The sequence below is a fragment of the Sapajus apella genome, unplaced genomic scaffold, assembly GCF_009761245.1.
Source record: "Sapajus apella isolate SASKATOON/1434 unplaced genomic scaffold, GSC_monkey_1.0 scaffold48, whole genome shotgun sequence".
NCBI lineage: Eukaryota > Metazoa > Chordata > Mammalia > Primates > Cebidae > Sapajus > Sapajus apella.
Genome location: NW_022436988.1, coordinates 1,850,022 through 1,871,784, shown reverse-complemented (window position 1 = coordinate 1,871,784; position 21,763 = coordinate 1,850,022). Strand labels below are relative to the sequence as shown.

Here is a 21,763-nt window from a genome sequence, read left to right as displayed (position 1 = left end):
GTCACCTCCACCATCACTGCCCTCACCCCCGTCACCACTGTCACCTCCACCATCACTGCCCTCACCCCCATCTCCACCCCACCACCATCACTGCCCTCACCCCCGTCACCTCCATAATCATCACCTCCATTACTACCATCATCACCATGGTCTCTGTCACCACCACCATCACCTCTATCACCATCGTCATCACCTCCATCACCACCGCCACCTCTACACCACCATCACCACTTTCCTGTTCCGGCGAGGTCATATGTCCGCTGGGACAGGCGCTGCAGCCCAGGGGGACTTGGGTGAAGCTGTCTGGGGAAGAATTCACACAGTCTAGTTCAGAGCAGCAGATGGGGTCTCACCACCTCCCAAAGGAGAAAAAACGAGGCCAATTATCTTAGCTTTATGCAGCCTTGTAAGAGCAGCCTGATATGTTAGTCTAGGGAAACCCCAGTTACACTGCGGTCAGTTTGGAGTTGAGAGTCCTAGATGAACCGTGGAGGGAAGGTGCCACCCTGCTATGTAACTACGTAACAGAAAGCAGACACTGGGCTCTACGTTTAGCCAAGTCACAAATTCTACCTTTTTTTTTTTTTTTTTTTTTTGAGATGGAGTCCTGCTCTGTCACCCAGGCTGGAGTGTAGTGGCGCAAACTCAGCTCACTCCAACCTCTGCATCCCAGGTTCAGGCAACTCTGGTGCCTCAGCCTCCTGAGTAGCTGGGATTACAGGCACACACCACAATGCCTGGCTGACTTTTGTATTTTTAATAGAGACACGGTTTCACCATGTTGGCCAGGCTGGTCTCAAACTCCTGACCTCAAGTGATCCACCCACCTCATCCTCCCAAGTGCTGGGATTACAGGCCTGAGCCACCATGCCCAGCCCAAGTGACCAATTCAATAAGCCCAAGCAGGTGAAAAATACCCTCCATACACCACAAAGCCTGGGCAGAGGCCCACGCGGAAACAAGCCACAACTATCAATCAAGAGGGCCCGTCCAGCGGATTAGTTAAGAAAGGGGGGCTGGGGAGGGGAAGGAAAAAGTTAGCAAAACAAAGGAACCTCCACTGTCAAAGGACAAGTTGCCTCTGAGCAGTCATGGTCTCAGCAGGAAGCGAAATGACCAGTCTGGGGCTCCAGGGGAGCTCTGTGCAGGTGCAGGAACCACGGGATGCAGGTGCCCACAGTGCGCCAGGAGCGGCCCCAGAGGGCCCTTTGGAAAAACTCCAGGGAACGCCACGCCTCTCAGCCGTCTGCAAGTGGCGCAGGAGTGCACGGCCCCCTGCAGGAAGGCTGCGCGCGCGTCCTGGCTCCCCGCCGCCAGCAGCAGCTGACCAGCCGAGGGCTGCGCTCACAGCCAGGCCCGGCCTTCACACCCGGCGCTCTGCAGCTGTCCACGGGCAACGCACACGACATTTCCACACGGAGCCGACCTTTGCATCAGGGACGGTTTGCCAGCAGTGCCTCGGCTGTAGTAAAACTAACAAAAAACTTCAAAATTAGCAACTGAAAAACGTCCGAGTGCTGCCAGCATTTCCAATCTCAACATGATCACAGGTTCACAAAGAGAAAAGGGCCCTGCGTGGCAAGTGCCCCCGCCAGCTCATGACTGAGCCCCTCGGGAGGGAGGGGATCTCTGGCATCCGAATTTCTTCCAGGAGGCCAGCAGCACATCCGGCTAAGCCACAGTGGAGGAGGCAGCAGCCGAAGGGGACGGCCCCATGCACTCCCCCAGCAACACCCAGCAGAGGCGGCGGTGGCCGAAGGGGATGGCTCCATGCATTCCCCCAGCAACACCCAGCGGAGGGAGCTGCCACAGGGCAGCCATCCTCCCTCATCCGGCTTCAAAAATCACCTCCAGGCGGGGCACAGTGGCTCACACCGGGAATCCCAGCACTTTGAGAGGCTGAGGCAGAAGGATCACTTGAGATCAGGAGTTTGACCTCCGGTCGAAAAAAACCATGACCCGCAAGCACCATTGGAGCCTGGCCAGGAAAGCACCTTTACGTCCTGTCCCAGCGGCTCCTCACTGCCGGAGGCGGCAGGTTCCTAGCTCCTAGCACCCGCAGAAACACAAAACTTCCTAACAATGATGGAGGCCACAACTCGGCCACAGTGGAGGCGGATCCCTCAGACTTTCCTCCCTGCTGTCCAGCCAGCTATGGAAGCCCCAAGGCTGCCAAGGCCACAGCTCAAGGCTCTGTCTTTGGAGTGAGACACACTCAGTGACTTGGAGGAGGTGACCTGGGGGGAAGGGGGAGCATCTAACGCATCCCCAACCCCACATTCGAGGCTGGTGTCCACCCTGGACCAGAGGCCAGCGCAGACAGGCGGAGAGCCAGCAATGCTGCCCTCTGGACCCCAGAGTCAGCAAGGCGGCTCTGTGGGCTGCTGGTGTGGACATGCCGTGGCTCCGTGTGCCCTGTGATCAGTAAAGATGGAGACAGTCAACGTCAGACTGCCCCCAGACTCAATGACTTTTCAACACGGTCCGGCACCCTGCTGACGGAGTTCCTCATCAACTCAAGCACCGCCTCAAGTTCAACAGGTCAGGATTCCAGCGCTCCGCATTGGACAGAGGCAAGAACAATGGCCGCTGACGTGACTTGGAAAAGCTGGTTCCTGTTTTTACGCAACTTTCTAACAGCTGATTCTTCACTTTCCCTCAGTGCTGCCATGAGAGAGGATTGCTCATGAAGGCTGCATTTTCCAGCCCAGTCTTCCGGACATAGCTGACCAATGACCTCATGGTCTCATCTTTGCGAATGTGAGAGGGAATTCCAGGCCATCTGGTTCCTGGTTCCCGGGTGTCTGGGCTGGCGACACAGCCATGCTGGTCCAGCCTCCAGCAGGCAGAACCTCCTCACTGCTGCTTCTGCCTCCGCCGCAGCGGGCAACACTGCTGCCTCTTGTGGGGAGCTGGGAGGCTCCCACTCCTTCGGCAGGGCACTGAATGGTGCAAGAGACGAGGGCCACCTGCTTCTCCCTTCTCTCCCCCACTGTGGGGACAACGCCCCCTGCTGGAGCTCTCCTGCATGCCCTGCTAAGAAAGCTCTTTTTTTTGAGACACAGTCCCACTGTCGCCCAGGCTGGGGTACAATGCTGCCATCTCAGCTCACTACGGCCCTGAACTTCCAGACTCAAGTGATCCTCCCACCTCAGCATCCAGCCACCACGCCCGGCTAATTTTTTATTTTTAGTAGAGATGGGGTTTCACCATGTTGGACAGGCTGGTCTCAAACTCCTGACCTCGGGTGATTCTCCTGCCTTGGCCTCCCACAGTGCTGGGATTCCAGGCGTGGGCTACCATGCTGGCCCTGAGAAGGCTTCTCACAGCTCCTCTGCTGTGTCCCCCATGCCTCTCCTCCTTTTGTAATTCTGTGCCATGTTTCTGCTGCTGTCCTGAGATGATGCAGAGCTGGTCCCACTGTCTGAGATAGCCATGCGGGCCATGCAGGACCTGGCAGGATTCTGAATGGCCCTGCCTCCTGCAGCCTGAGGCCTGTGTCGAGCCATGTGGCCTGGCTCCACACGTGGGGGCCGTGTGTCCCCCCGCTTAGGCCTGAGTGCTCAGGACTGTGGCCATCTCTGCCCCTGCGCCAACATGCATGACCCATCAACACCCAGCAGACCCTCATTCCCCCGTATCACCACAGTCTGGGTCCCTTCTGAGCCAGGCCCAGCCTCATTTTCCCACCAAGCGGAAGTGCAGCTGTGCCTGCCCCATTGGGGGAGCAGGGATGAGGGTCCTGAAGGGCGTGGGCCCTGCAGTGCCGCCCTGTGCAGCAAGCGGGGGGGCTTGCAGGCATCTGGAGGACAGGGGACCTGCAGCTCCAAGAAAGGAGATGTCACAAAACCCGAGGCCACCCCTAGCTTCAGGGTGCTACGGCACACAGGCAATGAGTGCCCTGACTCCTGGCTTTCATGGGTAACTGTCTTCATGAGCCTCTGTAAGGACTCAGCCATGCTCGCCAAGGCCTGCAAGGCAGTATGTGGGGCCCAGGCTGTGCGTGGCCACCATGACATCTGCACAAGGGTGGGACTCAGCCACAGCTCAGGGCCACACAGGGCTCTCACCTAGTCTGCAGGTACCATTTTTGGCCTCTGCAGCATCAGAGACCAATAAAACTCCGCTCAGCTGTCCGACAGGGAGCGCACATCAGCACAGGCCCCTCGGCCCCACCCCGGCCTCGGCAAGGTGGCCCATCTATCACGGGGGCGCTGGGGGCTGGAAAATTGGAGACAAGCAAAACAAGTACCATGTGGTTCTGAGAGGGGCCATGTGTTTTGTTACAGCCTCATGGAAGAAATAGAAACCAGATGTGGCCTCGGAGGGCACCAGGTGAGCCCGAGGCCCAGGCAGCCTCATGACAGGACACAGCTGCTTGCACGGGCCGCAGGCGGGGGCCGCACAGCACTGGAGGATGGGGGCCCCTGCTGGCTGGCACCGAGAAGTCCACTCCCCAGCGGCCCTGCACCACTGGACAAGGTCAACACCCCTCACTGCCCAGGGCTAGGGTGCCGGCACACTGGACTCCAGCTCCTGGGCTACCACAGCCCCACCAACAGTGCATGTCAGCGCCCACTCTAGCCCAGACACACGAACAGCAAGGAAGTGGTCCTGCCTGGGGTGCCCGCTGAGGCGGGTGCAACACCACCACCTCCTCTTCAGGTGCACTCTGTCCAGTCCCAATTACCAAATCCAGCGCAAGGCAGCGGGCGGCCACCTGGAGCTTCGGAACACTGTCATTCTCTGGTGACCCCAGCTGTCCCGAAGCACTGCCCTGCCAGCTGCAGGAAACCCAGAAGGCAGGGCTCCCCTACCCGCCCTTGCCACCCGGGAGCAGGCATCCTCAGCGACTCGAAGCACAGCGGCTCCGGGGAGGCCCTGGGACGGTGTCCCTGGGGGCAGTTTGTATGAGGTGACAATGCTGGGAAGGGACTTGGCCAGCACAGGAGTGCGGAGCTCAGAACAGAGATGACCGCAAGCCCCAGGGTCATCACAGCTGAGACATGCTCAGGCGACGCCAGGGGCTCCCTTCCACGGGACCTCTCCTCCCCTCTGTTAAAAAGTGGAGGAGCCGGGCGCGGTGGCTCAAGCCTGTAATCCCAGCACTTTGGGAGGCCGAGGTGGGTGGATCACAAGGTCAAGAGATCAAGACCATCCTGGTCAACATGGTGAAACCCCGTCTCTACTAAAACTACAAAAAATTAGCTGGGCATGGTGGTGCGTGCCTGTAGTCCCAGCTACTCAGGAGGCTGAGACAGGAGAATTGCCTGAATCCAGGAGGCGGAGGTTGCGGTGAGCCGAGGTTGCGGTGAGCCGAGATTGCGCCATTGCACTCCAGCCTGGGTAACAAGAGTGAAACTCCGCCTCAAAAAAAAAAAAAAAAAAAAAAAAAAAAGTGGAGGAGGCCCCGCCCTGAGGGGAAGTCACTGGCCAGCACTTCCACAGCCACCTGAGACCCCCAGACACAGCCGGCGCTGCCCCCCACCGGGGCTCCCAGGATGGCATGCAGATGCCACCCAGCGAATCCATATGAGCAGGGGCCTCTGCAGAGGCGTGCTGGATGTGGTGGATATGGCAGCATGGACGCGTAAACCCAGCCACTGTCAGGGGAGGAAGACCCCAGCGTGAAGGTTGTCGTGGACAGCACCCACGTGCCAGCACCCATGCCTGCCTAGCACCGGCCGCTCAGAGCTCCTGGCAGGCCTGGGCCCAGGGCCATCTGCTGCCGCAGTGCCAGCCTGTGTGGCACTCACCCATCCAGGCCAGGGAGGGTCAGGGATGCAGCAGCCCCCCGGGCACACGGAGCTGCACTGCACCCTGGAAAGCCAAACTCATGAAACGTGCATCTCTGTAGCCCCCGGGACTTTGCCACAGATGGGGGCATCAAGGTTACAGGACACCGCGGGCCCCTCCCAAAGCAGGCTGCGGCTGCATGAGGGGTCACGGTCGTAACTCCACCCACAGTCCTGGTAAACTAATAGTAACTAACCTAAAGCGGCAAACCAAACTGAGGCCTGGTCGCCGACACCGTCCAGGATAGAACTGGCTCGGAACTTCTATCCTCAAAGCTGAATCAATGGCACGTGAGCAACACTCAGAAACGAAAGCCTAGTCCTCCGAGTGGCAGGCATCCACTCCTGTCCCACGTTCCCCGCATACAGGCCACGCCACAGCCAGCCTCCATACACAGAGCATCATCACGGGCAAGGCTGGCAGCCCCACCCCATCTGCTGCACCCACACAGGACAGAGGCCGCTGGGCAGATGAGCACAATCTTTGGACCAGACCCAGGAGATGCCCAGTGGGCACTTGCACTGAGAAGGCTCCGAGGGCCAGGGCCGGGCACACATGGGAGACTCGCGTACCTGAGACCCGCGTACCTGAGAGCCGCACTGCCTCCACCTTCTTCAGACCCTCGGCCTCTCCAAGCTGGTCGCCGGGGGCTTCCTCTGCCAAGTCCTCAGGGACCTCCTCGCTCACAGACAGCGTGGTGACAGTGCTCACCACCAGGACGCCCAGGCCAACCCACAGCACCACCTGAGGAGACAAAGACCCCAGGGGCGGGGGTCACAGCCGGCCCCCGCCCCTGCCCAGGCTATAAAACCGGCCTGGCAGAGAGGCTCAGGGACTGGGTGAGATGCGAGGAGGGTGGGCACGACACAGTCCCCCAATTGGGGGACGGGCGTGCAGTCAGCCCTGCCTGAGGACAGGTGGCCACTCCCGGGGAGACCTGGCCCGCCAACCAGCAAAGCTGCTGACCACTGGGAGAGGGCCTGAGCCCTGATGTGGCACTGTCAGTCAGAGTACGGTGGGACTCCTGGCGTCCAGCCTGTGGCTGATGTGCCCTCCATGCCAGCTGGGGTCATGGGCCAAACGTGTGGGAGCATGCCAGCTATGAAAGCCCAGCAGGAGGGAGCGCGGCTTCCGGAAGCTTCAGGGACATGAGGAGCCTTAGAGGAACAGAGGCTGAGCACCGGGCTGACCTGCCTGGGAGAGGAGCAGGGGACTCCAGGCAGCCGCCCACCTTGAGAGCCCCCGTCCACGCTGTCCTCAAAGGGAGCGCTCCTGCATAACCCACAGGACCGGCCCTGTGCAGCGGACACAGCCCACATGGGCACAAAGGACTTGCCCCAGTCACCACAGCCAGCACCATGCATGGGGGCGGAAGCAGAAACAACCTCCACCTTTCCATAGCTGTGGTGTGGTGCCCACAAGGTCACTCTGTGAGCCGACCGCCAGACAGTCTTTATTGCCGAGGCCTCTCCCTGCGTGACCTCGTCCTCCCTCCCGGAGGCCCCCTCCGGCCGATCCTCAGTGACCCTGACAACCTCTACCCCGTGTGGCCCAGCTCCTGCCACCCTGCTATGTTAGTGAACGTGCTGGGCCCGCTCCTCCCATCATTCACGTGGCCACAGCCACAGCCACGGGTGCTGCAGTTCCTGCCTGGCCCAGCTCAGTGCAAGCTGCTCTTCCCATTGCGCCGATCTCCCCAGGGGAGCGCCAACTCCTGGTTTGGCAGAGCCTGGGTGTGCTGGCAAGGCGGCCTCTGGTAGAGCAAAGGGGCTGTGTCATTCCACCTCTGTGGTCTCAGAGCCAGAACTCAAAATCCCTTTCTGAAAGGTATGTTGGCTCTTTAAAAAAAAAAAAAAAGTTCAGAAGAACTGGTGAGACTTCCCTGGTCCAACACAATTAGAGAGGATGGTCCCCGGATGGAAGGACCCATGCTCTCCGAAGCTGGCTGAAGGAAGACAACCTAGCGGGAGCCAGCTTCCTCCACCTCCTCTGCCACCCGGAAACCTGGGCTGTGTCAGCGTCTCCGGACGCCAGGTGCGGCTACGGCTCTAGGGTCAGTGGGCTCCATTGCAGAAAGCCTGGCAGCAGTGGCCTTTCGGCTGGTGGGATGCCCAGGGAGCCCAAGGCCCCTCTGGCAGTAACCAAAGCTGGCTGGAGCCTGCGGCGACAGCAGGCCTGCCCCAGTGCATGTGGGGACATCGTCTGATGTTTGTTCTGGAGGCCCCAGCAGGACCTGCAGGTTCGACAGCCCACACAGCTCTGCCCCTGCCCTGACCCCATGTTCTCCATTTGAGATGCCCCTTCAGCCACGTTACGTCTTCCCAGAAGGGAAGAGTCCCAGAGCAATGGTGGTTTCTGGAAGATGACCAACACAGTCTTAGGGTAATTTTAAAAAGGAAGAAACTTTCACTTTCTCGAGGCTATCAGGCCTATGTAAGGAGCAGGTGTGGAAAGGCCAGCTGCCGGTGGGTGACACGGATGGCCGTGGCTTAGAAGCCTGATGCCAGAAGGCAAGGCCATCAGAGGCAGGCCTTGGGGGCCCGTCACAGCCCTTGTGACCTGTACTACACCTGCCCCTGGACCTCCATCTTCAGGGCCTTGCCCTCCCACCCAGGCCTCTGCCAGCCAGCACAGGGCAGAGGCCGGGCTCGGGTCACCTGGAGTAAAGGGTCCAGATGGAAAGTTAATCTGACCCACCAGGAAGGTGCCTAGACAGGAGACTGTTGTCTGGAAGCCTGGGAATCCCCCCGCACTGTGGGAACCCTGTTGCGACATCCCAGGCGAGTTTCTCTAACTGGGTACAGCTGCACACGCTGAGTACATCTCACATTTCTCCATCTGATGGCCCAAATTCCCTTCTGAGGAGCTACCAAAAAACTGAGCTCCCTACTTGGACTTCCCGTAACACCAACTCGATCACTAGGGGATCCTGGTGAGAGTACCTAAACAGGAAGGGTAAGCACCTCTGCTCCGGGACACTGGCAGGTCAGGGCAGAAGACTCCCCAGGTGGAATCCCAGAGCCCAGCGTTCGCCATCCTCCGCCAGGGAGCGCAGCAAGAGCGGCTACTCCAGGCCTCCAACACTTTAGACCCAAAGATTAAGACATTGGTTGGTCATTTCATGTCAGGTTTTCTTTCTTTCTTTCTTTCTTTCTTTCTTTCTTTCTTTTTCTTTTGAGACGGAGTCTTGCTCTGTTGCCCAGGTTGGAGTGCAGTGGTGTGATCTCGGCTCACTGCAACCTCCGCCTTCCAGGTTAAAGCGATTCTCCTGCCTCAGCCTCCTGAGTAGCTGGGATTACAGGTATGCGCCACCACGCCCAGCTAATTTTTGTATTTTTAGTGGAGACTGGATTTCACCATTTGGCCAGGCTGGTCTCGAACTCCTATGTTAGGTTATTTTCAATGTGGACCTCATCTAAAACATCCATGGAGACTGACAGGCCGAAGAAACAGCTCCACGACTTCAATGATTTCTTTCAACCCCCAACTTTCTGAGCTTAAAAATCACGCACATGAATCTCCCCCATGCTGGGAGACAGCAAGCTTCCCGGAAGACCCAGGACCAATGGGCCTTGGAAAGGACAGAGGCACAGGGAGAACACACTTGACCGAGGACCCACAGAGAGCCGAGTGTGAAGCTGGTCAGCAGGGGAGGGGGCTCCCAGACTGCAGCACAGGGACCCCCACCGCCTGCCACCTCTCAGGGAAGCACCTGGGGACCAAATTGAGCCCCAAGTCCAAGAACATCTCAAAACACACTGGAGAAGTGGTGGCTTAAGGTCACCGTACACAGGGAGCCTACAAGGAGTCTTCGGGCTGGGACAAGGGCAGGACTGTTCCAGACAGGCGGGTCCAGGAAGCAGACCCAGCCCTGCCTGCTGCCACGCACATGCCCGCTGCTGCCTCCTGCCCGAAGGGGTCCCCATCAGGAGAGCCGTCCCTGGCCCCCCACCAGACACCAGGCAGGACAGCACTGCCAGCGAAATGCCACTCAGGACAAGCCCCTGCATGAGAGCAGCCCTGAACACCGAGATGGTGATGTCCAGGGAACACCCACTGGCTGGAAGGCTCCATCCCCACTTTCCCTCGTCCTGACTCGCTCACTTCCCATCAGGCTCTGTGGGGCATTCGCCAGTGACCACTGCCTTGAGCAAGAGCAGCCACTGTCCCAGGCAACATCACAGTTCACACGCTCAGCCTTTCCTCTAAGAAACACCCTGGTGGCCAGGCGTGGTGGTTCACGCCTGTAATCCCAGCACTTTGCGGGGCCGAGGTGGGCGAATCACAAGGTCGGGAGTTAGAGATGAGCCTGGCCAACATGGTGAAACCCTGCCTTTACTAATAATACAAAAAAAAAAAAAAAACTTAGCTGGGCGTGGTGGCCCGTGCCTGTAATCCCAGCTGCTCAGCAGGCTGGGGCAGGAGAATCACTTGGACCCGGAAGGCAGCGGTTTCAGTGAGCTGAGACCACACCACTGCACTCCAGCCTGGCTGACAGAGTGTGAGTCTGTCTAAAAAGAAAAAGAAACACTCTGGCAGAGACAGCAGCACTACCCAGCTTGAGGGGACCACATGGGCATCTGTGATGATGTGCGTCCATGCCTCGTCCAGGAGGGGACAGTGCAGTGACCACATCCCGGTCTGCGGGCTGCCACGTGCTGGGCCTCTGTGCCAGGGCCAGGGCGGGAACACGGACTCGGCAGCAGCAGCGGATGCTGCAGGTGGGCTAGGCATCTGAAAACAGCACAGGGATCACTGAAGTCCCCAAGCAGCTGTGAGAACTCTGCCGAGGACTGGGCTGCAGACATGATGGAGTGGAGCAGGTGCCGCAGCCCCAAGGACAGGGTGAGGGCCGGGCTCCCCCGTGCTCGTCCTGCCACTGCAGTCTAACCATGGAACATGTGATGTCAACAAGGGGATCGTCTGTAGTTCCCTTGGAATCCCGAATAAGGGTGCAAGTGGAGTTCTGCACAGATGGACAGCTGGGAACTGGGGGGCGGGGGGCTGTGGGGAGCGCACTGGCTGCCCAGCCTCAGTGGCAGGGGGAAGCCCCTCGAGCCCCAGCCCAGCCTCTACCCTGTGCCTTCTGGCACAGCTTCCTGCATAGCCAAAGAACTTGCTTTGAGGACACGGTCGCTCACTGGGACCAGCGTGCCAGACCCCTGCTTTCAGAGCACCCGTGGCTTTCATTTCGACAGCCGTCAGATCAACACAATGGCAGAGCTGGCCGGCAGGAAGAACGCAAGCCCATTCCAGACGTCTCCCCTGAACTCGGAAAATCCAGGGTCCTGACCAAGGGCCGCACATGCCTGGATCGTAGCGCCCTCCCCTGCAGGAGTGATCAGGGCCTCCAGACACACAAGGCAGAGAGAAGTCCCAAGGAGGGGGGAGAAAACACCCACTTTTCACTTCAAACGTGTCGAACGCGCACGAGTCCGCCCTCCGCACTTCAGGAATGAAAAGCACAGCTGCGGGCTGGGGCTCTGACTGCTCTGCACCACGCGCCTCCACGTGGGTCTCAGGGCAGCCCAGTTGGCATCCAGGCACCCACCCAGCAAGGGCCTGAGCCTCAGCAGGCCTCGGGGGTCCTCTGGTTACAGGCAGATGCCCCACCGGTGGCTCATGTCTCTCTGAGAGCCACAGTGTGCATTTCATTACATCTTTCCAAGATCAGGGGCCGGCTTCCAGGCCCTTCGGCAACTGCTGCCTTCTGGTGCACCCCTGTGAGGTGGCCTCCCGTGCCCCAGGCATCTGTCCTCTGAGTGGCCCTCAGGCACCTTCTAAGCTGCCTGCTGCTCCAGCTCCCTCCCGGCTCTGGGGCAGTGGGACCCTCAACTTTTCTGACTTTCAAAATAAAGAACAAACAGGCCAGGCACAGTGGCTCATGCCTGTAATCCCACCACTCTGGGAGGCCAAGGTGAGTAGATAACCTGAGGTCAGGAGTGTCTGAGACCAGCCTGGCCAACGTGGTGAAATCCCATCTCTACTAAAAATACAAAAATTAGTCTGGCATGGTGGCGCGCACCTGTAATCCCAGCTACTCAGAAGGCTGAGGCAGAAGAATAGATTGAACCTGGGAGGCGGAGGCTGCAGTGAGGGGCTGGGCACAGTGGCTCAAGCCTGTAATCCCAGCACTGTAGGAGGCTGGGGTGGGTGGATCATTTGAGGCCAGGAGTTCGAGAACAGCCTGGACAACATGGTGAAACCACGTCTCTATTAAAAACACAAAAATTGGCCGGGCGCAGTGGCTCACGCCTGTAATCCCAGCACTTTGGGAGGCCGAGGCGGGTGGATCACGAGGTAAAGAGATCAAGACCATCCTGGTCAACATGGTGAAACCCCGTCTCTACTAAAAATACAAAAAATTTGCTGGGCGTGGTGGCGTGCGCCTGTAATCCCAGCTACTCAGGAGGCTGAGGCAGGAGAATTGCTTGAACCCAGGAGGTGGAGACTGCAGTGAGCCAAGATCCTGCCACTGCACTCCAGCCTGACGCCTGGCGATAGAAAGAGACTCTGTCTCAAAAAAAAAAAAAAAAAAAAAATGTATCAATATATACCAGTAAAAAAAGCTCAACTCCATAAAAAGCAAGCAAAGAACACAGGCAGTTCACAGAAAAAGAAATGCAAGTGGCTTCTAAACCCATGAAAAGATGCCCAGGTTCCCACCAGAGAGGAATGATGAAGACTGGAAGGTCCTGGGCGTGGGGACAGAGGCCTTGAGCCCGGGTGGGAGCGACGCTGCAGCCACTTGGGCAGAGCCACCATGTTTACAGTAAATGCTCACACTCCTGACACAGGATTCCATTTCTGGAAGGTTTCTTACAGATGTGTGCTCAAATATCTCACGATGCTCATGAACATGGATATTCATCGCAATTGTGTCTGCAAACGCAGAAGACTGGAGAGGTGACTCCTTCAGAGACTGAGATTATGGAATTTTCCTACCATGGAACACCATGAAATGGCTAAAAATAGCCAGGCAGCTTTGTGCCCACGGCTTGGAGCAACCTGACCTGCAAGGGATCTGGAGCAAAAGCAGCAGGAAGCTGTGTTACAATGAAAGGAACACCCACGTGCATGCACGTGCACGCGTCGGCCGCCCACATGCACTGCCCCTTGAGGGTCACACCAGGAACCGCAGTGCTGGTGGCCTTGGGGGTGGGCGACTGGGGAGGGTCTCAGAGTTGGCAGCAGGTCCATGGACAGTCAGTCACCACAAAAACACCACGGGGAAAGTGCTTACAACTCAGCTAAGTCAGCTCTCAGGAAAGCCCGATGCACAGCTGGTGAGCAGCTGGGTGAGGCTCTGCTGGGCAAGGACCGTACACCCTGTGAACCCAGGGGTCCCCAGGCTGACTGGACCAAGTCCCTTTTGTGGGTTTTAAGTTTCTGGACAGAACCCATCTGAAAACGCTGAACAGGGGCTTCCTTCTGCCCCCAACTCTCCCCAGCCCAGACCAATCAGCCTTCGTCCAGGTCTCCCCACAAGTGTCCCCTACCTGGGAGGAAAACGCGTTCCTGTGGATTTTCTTGTAGATCAGCGCTGGGCAGATGAAGCAAATGAGGCTTCCCATGGTTGCACCCGTGAGGCCTAGGATCGTCTCCACTAGGACAGAGAAGTGACAGGAAGGGATGAGCAGGAAAGGGTACCAGTCAGGAGGGGACCTGAGCTTTTGCCCAGCATGTGGGTGAGCAAGTCAGCATTGAAGGAAATGTCTTCTAGGCATGAGCTGGGAGCAGAGATGCCCTCTGTGCCTGGGAAGCCTGACAACCGCCAGCTGATTCCTCCAACAGTATATTTGGGCTCCTGGGGTGAATTCTCTGATTGTTCATCTTCAAAGAGCCAGACACGGCCAGGGGCGGTGGCTCACGCCCATAATCCCTGCACTTTGGGAGGTTGAGGCAGGTGGATCATGAGGTCAGAAGTTTGAGACCATCCTGGCCATACTGAAACCCCGTCTCTATTAAAAATACAAAAATTAGCTGGGTGTGGTGGCGCATGCCTGTAGTCCCAGCTGCTTGGGAGGTTGAGGCAGGAGAATTAATCACTTGAACCCAAGAGGTGGAGGTTGCAGTGAGCCAAGATCTCGCCACTGCATTCCAGCCTGGGTGACAGAGTGAGACTCCGTTTGGAAAAAAAAAAAAAGAGCCAGACACTAGGGATTTTCTGCCTATACCAGATGTGGGCTCCGCACTGCACCGTTCCCACGCTGCCTCTCCCACCTGCTTCGCCATGAGTGGCCCTAGGCTGGGCAGGACCTATCCTAGGGCAGTTGTAAAAGCCAGGGCCTGGCACACGCTACCAGAGTGCAACCCCCTGGCAGGAGCCCAGACAGATCACCTCTAGGGATGCTCCCTGGGGAGAGGCAATCGGGTTCCCCATGACCTGATGATAATGAGCTCTGCCTTGTCTGCTAGACAGTGGGTGCGTCTGGGGTAACATAAACACGTTCAGGGCCTTCAACGCTCCCCTTGGTAAAGCGCCAGCAAAACCGGAAGTCGAGAGTCAACGGTACAGAATGCACTGTTCTATGACGGTTCATTTGACAAATCAGGCCTGTGTCCTGGCACTGCAGTCCCTCTCTGCCCAGGTGTCAATGGGTGTCTGCTGTTCCATCAAGCTGCCAGATTTTATCTCCTCCCCTTCTCTGTGGGCCAATGACAGTCTCTAGACAATTTTAGGAGACCAGAGAGGACAGCTCATGACTGTGCAGGTCTTGGTTGAACACCGGCGCCCCTGGGTCCCACTGCCCGGCACTGGAGCAGCCCCCAGCCTTACCGTTGGGGATAAGGATGCCACCAACCATGGTCCCGAACACCACAGAGAGGGTAAGTGCTTTAAACCGGAGGGGGGGCATGTAGCCCCCTGCTGCAAACGTGCCATCTTTTTGCTGTATAAAAGAAAATAGAAACAAAAAGGCTTTGAAGTGACTGATTTCCTCCACCACTCTCCTAGAAGGCCATGCCCGAAAGAGCTCTACCGGGCACACAGGCACATTTCCACGTGAGGCCGGCGCACGCGCCTGCCAGGTGAGCCTGCCCAGCACAGTCAGATCTGGCTGAGCCACTCCAACAGTAACCTGCAACCGGGCTTCTCACCCCAGGCACAGGCCGTAAATTTTACAACCTCGTTTTGAAATGTGAGTAACGAGTCCTTCCGTTTTCGTTTTTGCTTTTGGAGCAATGCCACAAGAGAGTTTTTTAAGTGCCCGGAAGTATGGCGAGCAGAGTACAGGCTGCACAGCGCCACCCCTGCCAAATGAATCTAGGCCTCCCCTGGCCTGCAGGTCTCAGGGTGCAGGCAGAAACCCCACGCACACACAACACAGTCACTCACACTCACACACATTCATGGCCGTGTTATCATCATCTCCAGCAGATGTGCGACAAGCAGTGAGCAATTTCAAAATCCAGGGAGAAGAAGAAGAGAAAAGGGCATGATGAGGCATCACCAAACTGCAAGCGCCTCTTTTGGCTCCAGGGTGCAGCCAGGCCTCTGCTGCCCTGCACAGGGAGGAGGCGGCAGAGCCAAGGTAGATGGCCTCATCCCCACCTGCCCCAGAGCCCCAGGCTGTGGTCTAGCACAGACGCAGGAGCCAGACTGCCTGTCTCAAATCCTTGCTCTGCCACTCACCAGCCCCAGCTTGGTGCCTTGGACAAGTGACTTAACCTCCGTGCCTGTTTCCTCATCTTCAACAGAAGCATCTCCTCATCCCGCCATGGTAAGGACCAAATGAGTTAACACACAGGACGGGCTGGCCATGATGACTATCCCTGGGCTAGGAAACAACTGCAGAACTTTCTAGAACTGCAGTTTCGAAGCATCCCATTTTCAGAATGGACTTTTACACAGGATGGAATGCGGGAGCTGGAGCCAGAATTTCCTATGCACCTTAGGGCGATAATTTGTATACAGGCCAGGGAGGTGAGGGGTTAGGTCCATCACACAAGAGGAAATTTGCCTATGAAACAGACCAGAGAAGGGGAGATGGGACTTTAGCACGAAGACTGTCATGAGATCCACGAGAAGGAGCAGTGTGCCCAGGCCTCCATGACAGGTGGAGAAGCAAGGGAGCAGAGGCCCTACAGGCTTAGGGACCGTGGAGAAACGCTCACGGCACATCAGCCGAAGACAAGACAGCAGGTGCAATGGCCATGGCTGCACCTTGGGGAAAAGAGAAGCCACAAGCGCTGACGGAGGAAACACACACCCAGGCCCCCACTGGGGTGAAGGGATGCGCGTGAGCTCTCCTGCTAGATTCACGACACCTTTCATGCCACTGTCAACTTTCTAACAAGGTGAAGATGGGTCATGTACAGAAATATAGATGCTGCTCAGGTACAAAGCATCTAACAGTGAAAGTCGGCCTGGCCGGAAGAGTGGGGGAATCGCATGGCCAGATGATGGGCTCTGCCCTTGCCTCCTCGATCCAGCCTCACCCGTGCCTGGGTGCCTGAACTCTTCAGAAGAGGGGAGCCCCAGCCCGGTCCTAGGTGCTTGGCCACTGCTGTAAGCCAAAGGCATGTGGCTGGAGGAAGTCCACAGGAGGCAGATGATGGTCACTAGGCTGTGGTGGCCGTGCAGCTGGCCACATGGACAGTGAGCCCGTGCTGCTGCTCCCAAGGCTCAGGGAGACCCACCACCCCCCACCGTGACTGATGGACTCTCCCCTGGGTCCTCTGAGACCACTCCACCCACCTTGGCTAAAACAGTTCAAAAGGAACTTGTGCCGGTAGCCACTGGGAGTCCCAGCTGACAGGACAGACCAGGCTCACAGGTCTCAGACTGCGGGACAGAAGAGGATGGGCCACCTGGCAGAGCTCCCGAGGGGAGGCAGGTGGGGAACCTCGATGGGGCAGGGCTCCCCCAATACTGCACCCCATGCTCGGGGCGCAAGACAGCACAGCGTGCCTTCCATGGTTAACTGCCATGGAGAGAACCAGGACAGCCTCCTCGTTTCCTCCTACAGTTGAAGATTTCTTATCAAGAACTAAGTAGCTGCCTTGTCTACAAACGTTAAAGTAAAAAACCCAGCCTGGTTTTTAATTTTTCTTTCTTTCTTTTTTAGAGACGGGGTCTCGCTTTGTAGCCCAGGCTGGAGTCTGATGGAGGGCCACGGTGCACTGCAGCCTTGAACTCTTGGTTCAAGTGATCTGCCTCAGCCTCCAGAGTAGCTGGGACTACAGGAATGCACAGCCATCCCTGGCTAATTTTTGTTAATGTTTTGTAGAGATGGGGTCAAGCAATGTTGCCCAGGCTGGTCTCGAACTCCTGGGCTTAAGCAATCCTCCCACCTCACCCTCCTAAAGTGCTGGGTGAGCTACAACACCCATCCTAGTTTTAAAATTTGTTTAAAGACAGCGTCTTGCTCTGTTGCCTCTGCTGGAGTGTAGTGATGAAATCACACCCAGCCTCAACCTCCTGGACGCATGCGATCCTCTCACCTCAGTCTCCCGAGGAGCTGGGACCAAAGGCACCACCACTATGGCCTGCATCAAACTCAGCCTCTCTTATGATTCAGAAAGCTTTCGTTACATTGTTAAACTTTTTCAAAGTTACACAAAAGTAATGAGAACTGTGTGGTGAACTCCAAGTGCCAATCTCCAGACTCGCCATTATCAGCTCCTGCCCATCAATCTGGTTCCTGTAGGCACCCCCAACTTCCACCCTCACAGGACTCCTCTGAAGCAAATCCCCACTTTCCTGCTCTCTCTCTGGTTCGGGACAGCTGGGAGCTCATGGGAAGTGAGCCTGGCCTGTGCTATCACAATTGGGAGGGCGCCCTGGGAGTCTCACCTGCTGCTCACACAGCAGTGTGCTCAGCGCCTGCCGGCACGGCAGGATCATCATAGGGAAGCCCACAGCCACTGACATCATGAAGCCCAAACGGAGCATCTCCGTCACCAGGTTGGAGGGGAAGTGCATCAGCACGTTGCCGGCTGTGGCCTCGGTGAAGCTGACGTAACCGAAAAACCCCACCTGTTGGAGGAAGAGAAAGGGCAGCGTAGCGAACAGACTTCCCAGTCTGTGTGGCCCCTGTCACAGTGGACAGGGCATGGGGGGAGATCTGTGCCCTGCCCCCAAGAATGGCCTTCAGTCCACTTCACAGTGAAGCTCTGCAAGAGACAGCCTTCCAGGGGCCAAGCACCATTCAGCCTCCTTCTCCTTAAAATCTGCACTTTCTGTAGGGAACATGCCATTTCTACAGAGAATTAACAGAGGTCTACAGAGACAATAAGAGTGGTTGGGATGAAGCATTCTGGGAGCAGCCCTGGTGCTAGGCTCCTCAGGGCAGGAGAGCTTCCTGGCCCAGGGTGGACCCGGGCTTCTGGGGCTGGTCCTGGAATGATGGAAGCTGAGGGGGCTGTCCCAGGTCCCCACGCAGCCTCCAGACACTGGGATGAGAACAGAGAGAACGAGCTGGCAGCACACAGGGCCAGGGGCGTGCCTGAGGCGAGGCACAGGGCAGCAGGGCACATAGCGCTGGCATGACACAGGTGTGGAGAGGGAGTGGCAAGGCTCTTACCATGACGTAGAAGGTGGTGACCACGTTGAGGGAGGAGGCAAATATGGAGCTCATGGTTTTCACCGATGGCTCATCCAGGCTGTCGTAGGTGGGCAGCACCTGGCTGTACCAAAACAGGCCGTTTCACAGCGGACCCGAGAGAGGCATGCATTCCCCAGAGGTGCTGCTCCCTGGACCTGCCAGGAGCCTCTGACCTTCCTTCACACAACATTTCGTAAACACTGAGTCCTGGCGCTCAGGCCAGGATGTCGTGGTGCTGAGGACAGGAGCGCTGCAGTGGCCCCCAGGCAGGACACCCCCAGAGCGTGCACCATCCACGCAGGACACCCCCAGAGCGTGCGCCATCCATGCAGGACGCCCCCCGCCGAGCGTGCGCCATCCACGCAGGACGCCCCCCCCCAAGAGTGCGCCATCCACGCAGGACGCCCCCCCAGAGCGTGCGCCATCCACGCAGGACGCCCCCCACCCGAGCGTGCGCCATCCACGCAGGACCCCCCCCAGAGCGTGCGCCATCCACGCAGGACACCCCCAGAGCGTGTGACCTGCAAACATTCCCACAGGCTCAGGGACACCAGGCTGCTGCTCCACACCAGCAAAGGGGCACTGAGAGTCAACGCAGCTAGTTTATAGGGGAAGCAGCGGGAGGAAGCTGTTCAGAGAATCGCTGTCAAAAGGAGGGAAAGTTAAACAAACACACCCTGGCCTGGGCGGCTGGCCCATCTCAGCGCCTCGGCACAGGCGGGATCAGAGTCGGGCACAGACAAGGAGACGGCCAGGGCGTGCTTCCCACTGCAGCCTCTCACTTGTGTCATGAGAAAACTGGCTTCGGTCCCACGCCTGGTGCCAGGAGCTTGGTGCTTCTGGGGGTGGGAGGGACCCAAGCCACTGGCCAAGCCAAGACGTGACAGCCCTGCACAGGCACAGACCCATCCAAGGGATGTGCACGGGGACCTGGGCCCCTGGAGAGGGGTGGGAGAGATGGGAGAGGCTGGGGCCATGGACTATCCATGTGCAGCCAGAGAGGATGGAGCTGGGCCAGGCAGTTCACCCCAGAGCGCAGGTGAGAGCCACTCTGCCGGGAGCTAAACGAGGACTTTGGAGCGGGGAGTCCAGGGGGCCGCTCCGAGGCTGTTTGGTGGCCGTGGCCATGGCCATCCTGGGGCAGGGGCTCAAGGGCACAAAGGAAGCTGGATGGGCCAGGGGAAGGGTAGAAAGCCAGCAGCACAGCGGCTGGTGGAGCCAAATCCCAAACCGCCTTGAAGAAAGTGAAAGAAAAACAAGACGTCCTGACTTTGTTAAAACAACAAACCAGTCCAGGCACAGTGGCCGATGCCTGAATAGCAGCACTTTGGGAGGCTGAGGCAGGAGGACCACTGGAGCCCGGGAGGTTGAGGCTGCAGTGGGCCATGATCGTATCACTGCACTTAAGCTCAGGTGACAGAGCTGGACCCCATCTCCAGCAAAAATAAAAGGAACCCAGCAGACTGACAAGGACAAGTGAGAAGGCCCCGCCAGCAGCTGTCGGCGTCCTGTTGCCCGGCCCTAGCGCGCCATCCCATCAGGCTGCCCTTGGCATGAAGTGCCATCAGCAGCACTTGGGGCACTCTGCAGGACACGAGCCCTCTCCCCAGCCCAGGCTGGAGGGGAACTAAGAGGCCAACACTTGTGCACACAGCCCCAGGAGGCTGGCGAAGAAGCAGGAAAACACCCGAGAGGTCTCCGTGGCCCCAGACCCACAGCTCCAAGAGAAGGCCGGCATGAACTTCCCAGCGCTAAACTGTCCTCTGGCCAGAGCTGAGTCCACAAAGAGGGCCTCAGTTTGAGGGGACCAGTGCTGGAGTCCCATGACACATGCTTCCCCCTAGCCCCAAACACACACTGTGGGGAGTGACCCCCCCCCCAAGGAAGCCATGGATACTGTGGGAAGGGGTGTCCCAAGCACGTGGCGTGGCCAGGGTGGAAGGCCAAGCCCCAGGCTCCTCTCCAATCCTGACCACCTACCCCAGGGACCCCCAGGATCATCCCTGGAAAGAAACAAGGCAGGAGCCACCAAACCTCCTGGTCACCTGCAAAGGAGCTCGACAGACGGGGGAAGGTGCTGAGCGCCGGCCCGAGGCCCACAGAGCAGCCTTGCCCGTCCACCTTGTGAGGCAGCCTCTGAGGCTCAGGGCCTTCCAGAGTCAGTGCAGCCGTCTGTGTGCAGCTCTCGGGTGTGTGCCCCTCTGCCCCACAGTGACGATGGGGACCCCGGTCTCCACACAGACCCTGCCCTCCAGTGCCTCCTGGGCTCAGTCCTGCTGCAGCCAATTCTCTGGGCCTAGAACAACCATTCTGCATAACAAGGTATACATTTACCAGAAAGGGCCAGATAGTGAAGGCACAGGGGAGGCCTGGCCCCAGCTAACATCCAGAGCAATCATACAGGTGCGTGGCACGGCCGGCCACCCCAGCAGACAGGCACGCTGGTGCAGTGACGCTGTGGGCGGGAAAAGCTGTCTGCTCTCAGCAAACATTCCTGAGTTCAGGGCAGCGGCCACCACAGGGAGGGGCGTCCCTGCTCCAGAGAACGTGGTGTGAATCTGTGGACCCACACGCCCTGGGGGAGGGCAGAAGGAAACCTCTACTTGGATGGGGTGTCCCTGCTCGGGAGAACGTGGGGTGAATCTGCAGGCCCACACGCCCTGGGGGAGGGCAGAAGGAAATCTGCACTTGGCGGGCCGCACACTCCAATGCTTCAGAACCCAGCACCTGACTCCGGAAGCAAACCCAAATGATACGCACTGGCTACTATGTGGCCACCACCAAAAACCCCACTGCAGATGAATTTCTAAATATGCAGACACGCAGACACAAAGGGCAACTGGTAACTAGGTATGTGGCGGAAGAATGCGGCTTCTGTCACCGATCATAATGGATATTAAACAGCAAGACTGGGGCGCGTTCTGGTGGAGACAGAGCTGCCAAGAGAGATGCTAAGTGGGAAATGACGATTTGGATCTCGCGTGTGGGTGTAAACACAGCGGTATGAACAAATTTCATCTGTCACATTAGTTTACGGTTGGCTCAGTGCGTGCCCACTAACGCGACGGGGCTGCTCTGCCAGCCCCCGCACGCCGATGGTCTTTTCCCGTCCGCGCCGGATTTACGCCTCTCTTTTCAGCCGGTTATCATGTTCCAACCGGGCATGAATCACCCACTCTTGTCATTTTGGTGGAGAAGGTAATGCTGCTGGAATTATGGGAGAGCCCAATCTGCATTTACAGAGCACTGCGTGCCAGAGAAGCAGGCTCATGCACACATGCAGCCTCCCGATGCATCAGCAGCCGTCTAAAGTCAGTGTTTGTGCAATTTCCTTTTAAATATTCTCGGAACAGCTCAGTCCTGGCACAACACTTGGGACTGTGCCGTCAGATGGCTGGGCTGTTGCTGTATCCCCCACA

At 57.9% G+C, this 21,763-nt stretch overlaps 1 protein-coding gene across 9 annotated transcripts in view; it reads right to left on the bottom strand.

The window, feature by feature from the left end:
* SLC38A10 (solute carrier family 38 member 10) overlaps positions 1 to 21,763 on the bottom strand; it is a 44,961-nt gene that overhangs the window by 8,045 nt on the left and 15,153 nt on the right. For 8 of the 9 annotated variants that reach the window (XM_032241365.1, XM_032241370.1, XM_032241369.1 and 5 more), the window contains 5 exons: positions 18,324 to 18,426; positions 17,594 to 17,776; positions 14,576 to 14,687; positions 13,296 to 13,402; positions 6,384 to 6,540 (listed from right to left, as the gene is read on the bottom strand). In XM_032241365.1, the coding sequence (XP_032097256.1) occupies positions 6,384 to 6,540; positions 13,296 to 13,402; positions 14,576 to 14,687; positions 17,594 to 17,776; positions 18,324 to 18,426 (662 nt within the window). Of the gene's footprint in view, positions 1 to 6,383; positions 6,541 to 13,295; positions 13,403 to 14,575; positions 14,688 to 17,593; positions 17,777 to 18,323; positions 18,427 to 18,865; positions 18,973 to 19,126; positions 20,813 to 21,763 lie in introns of those variants that run through there. The other variant, XM_032241373.1, reaches the window with a different exon arrangement.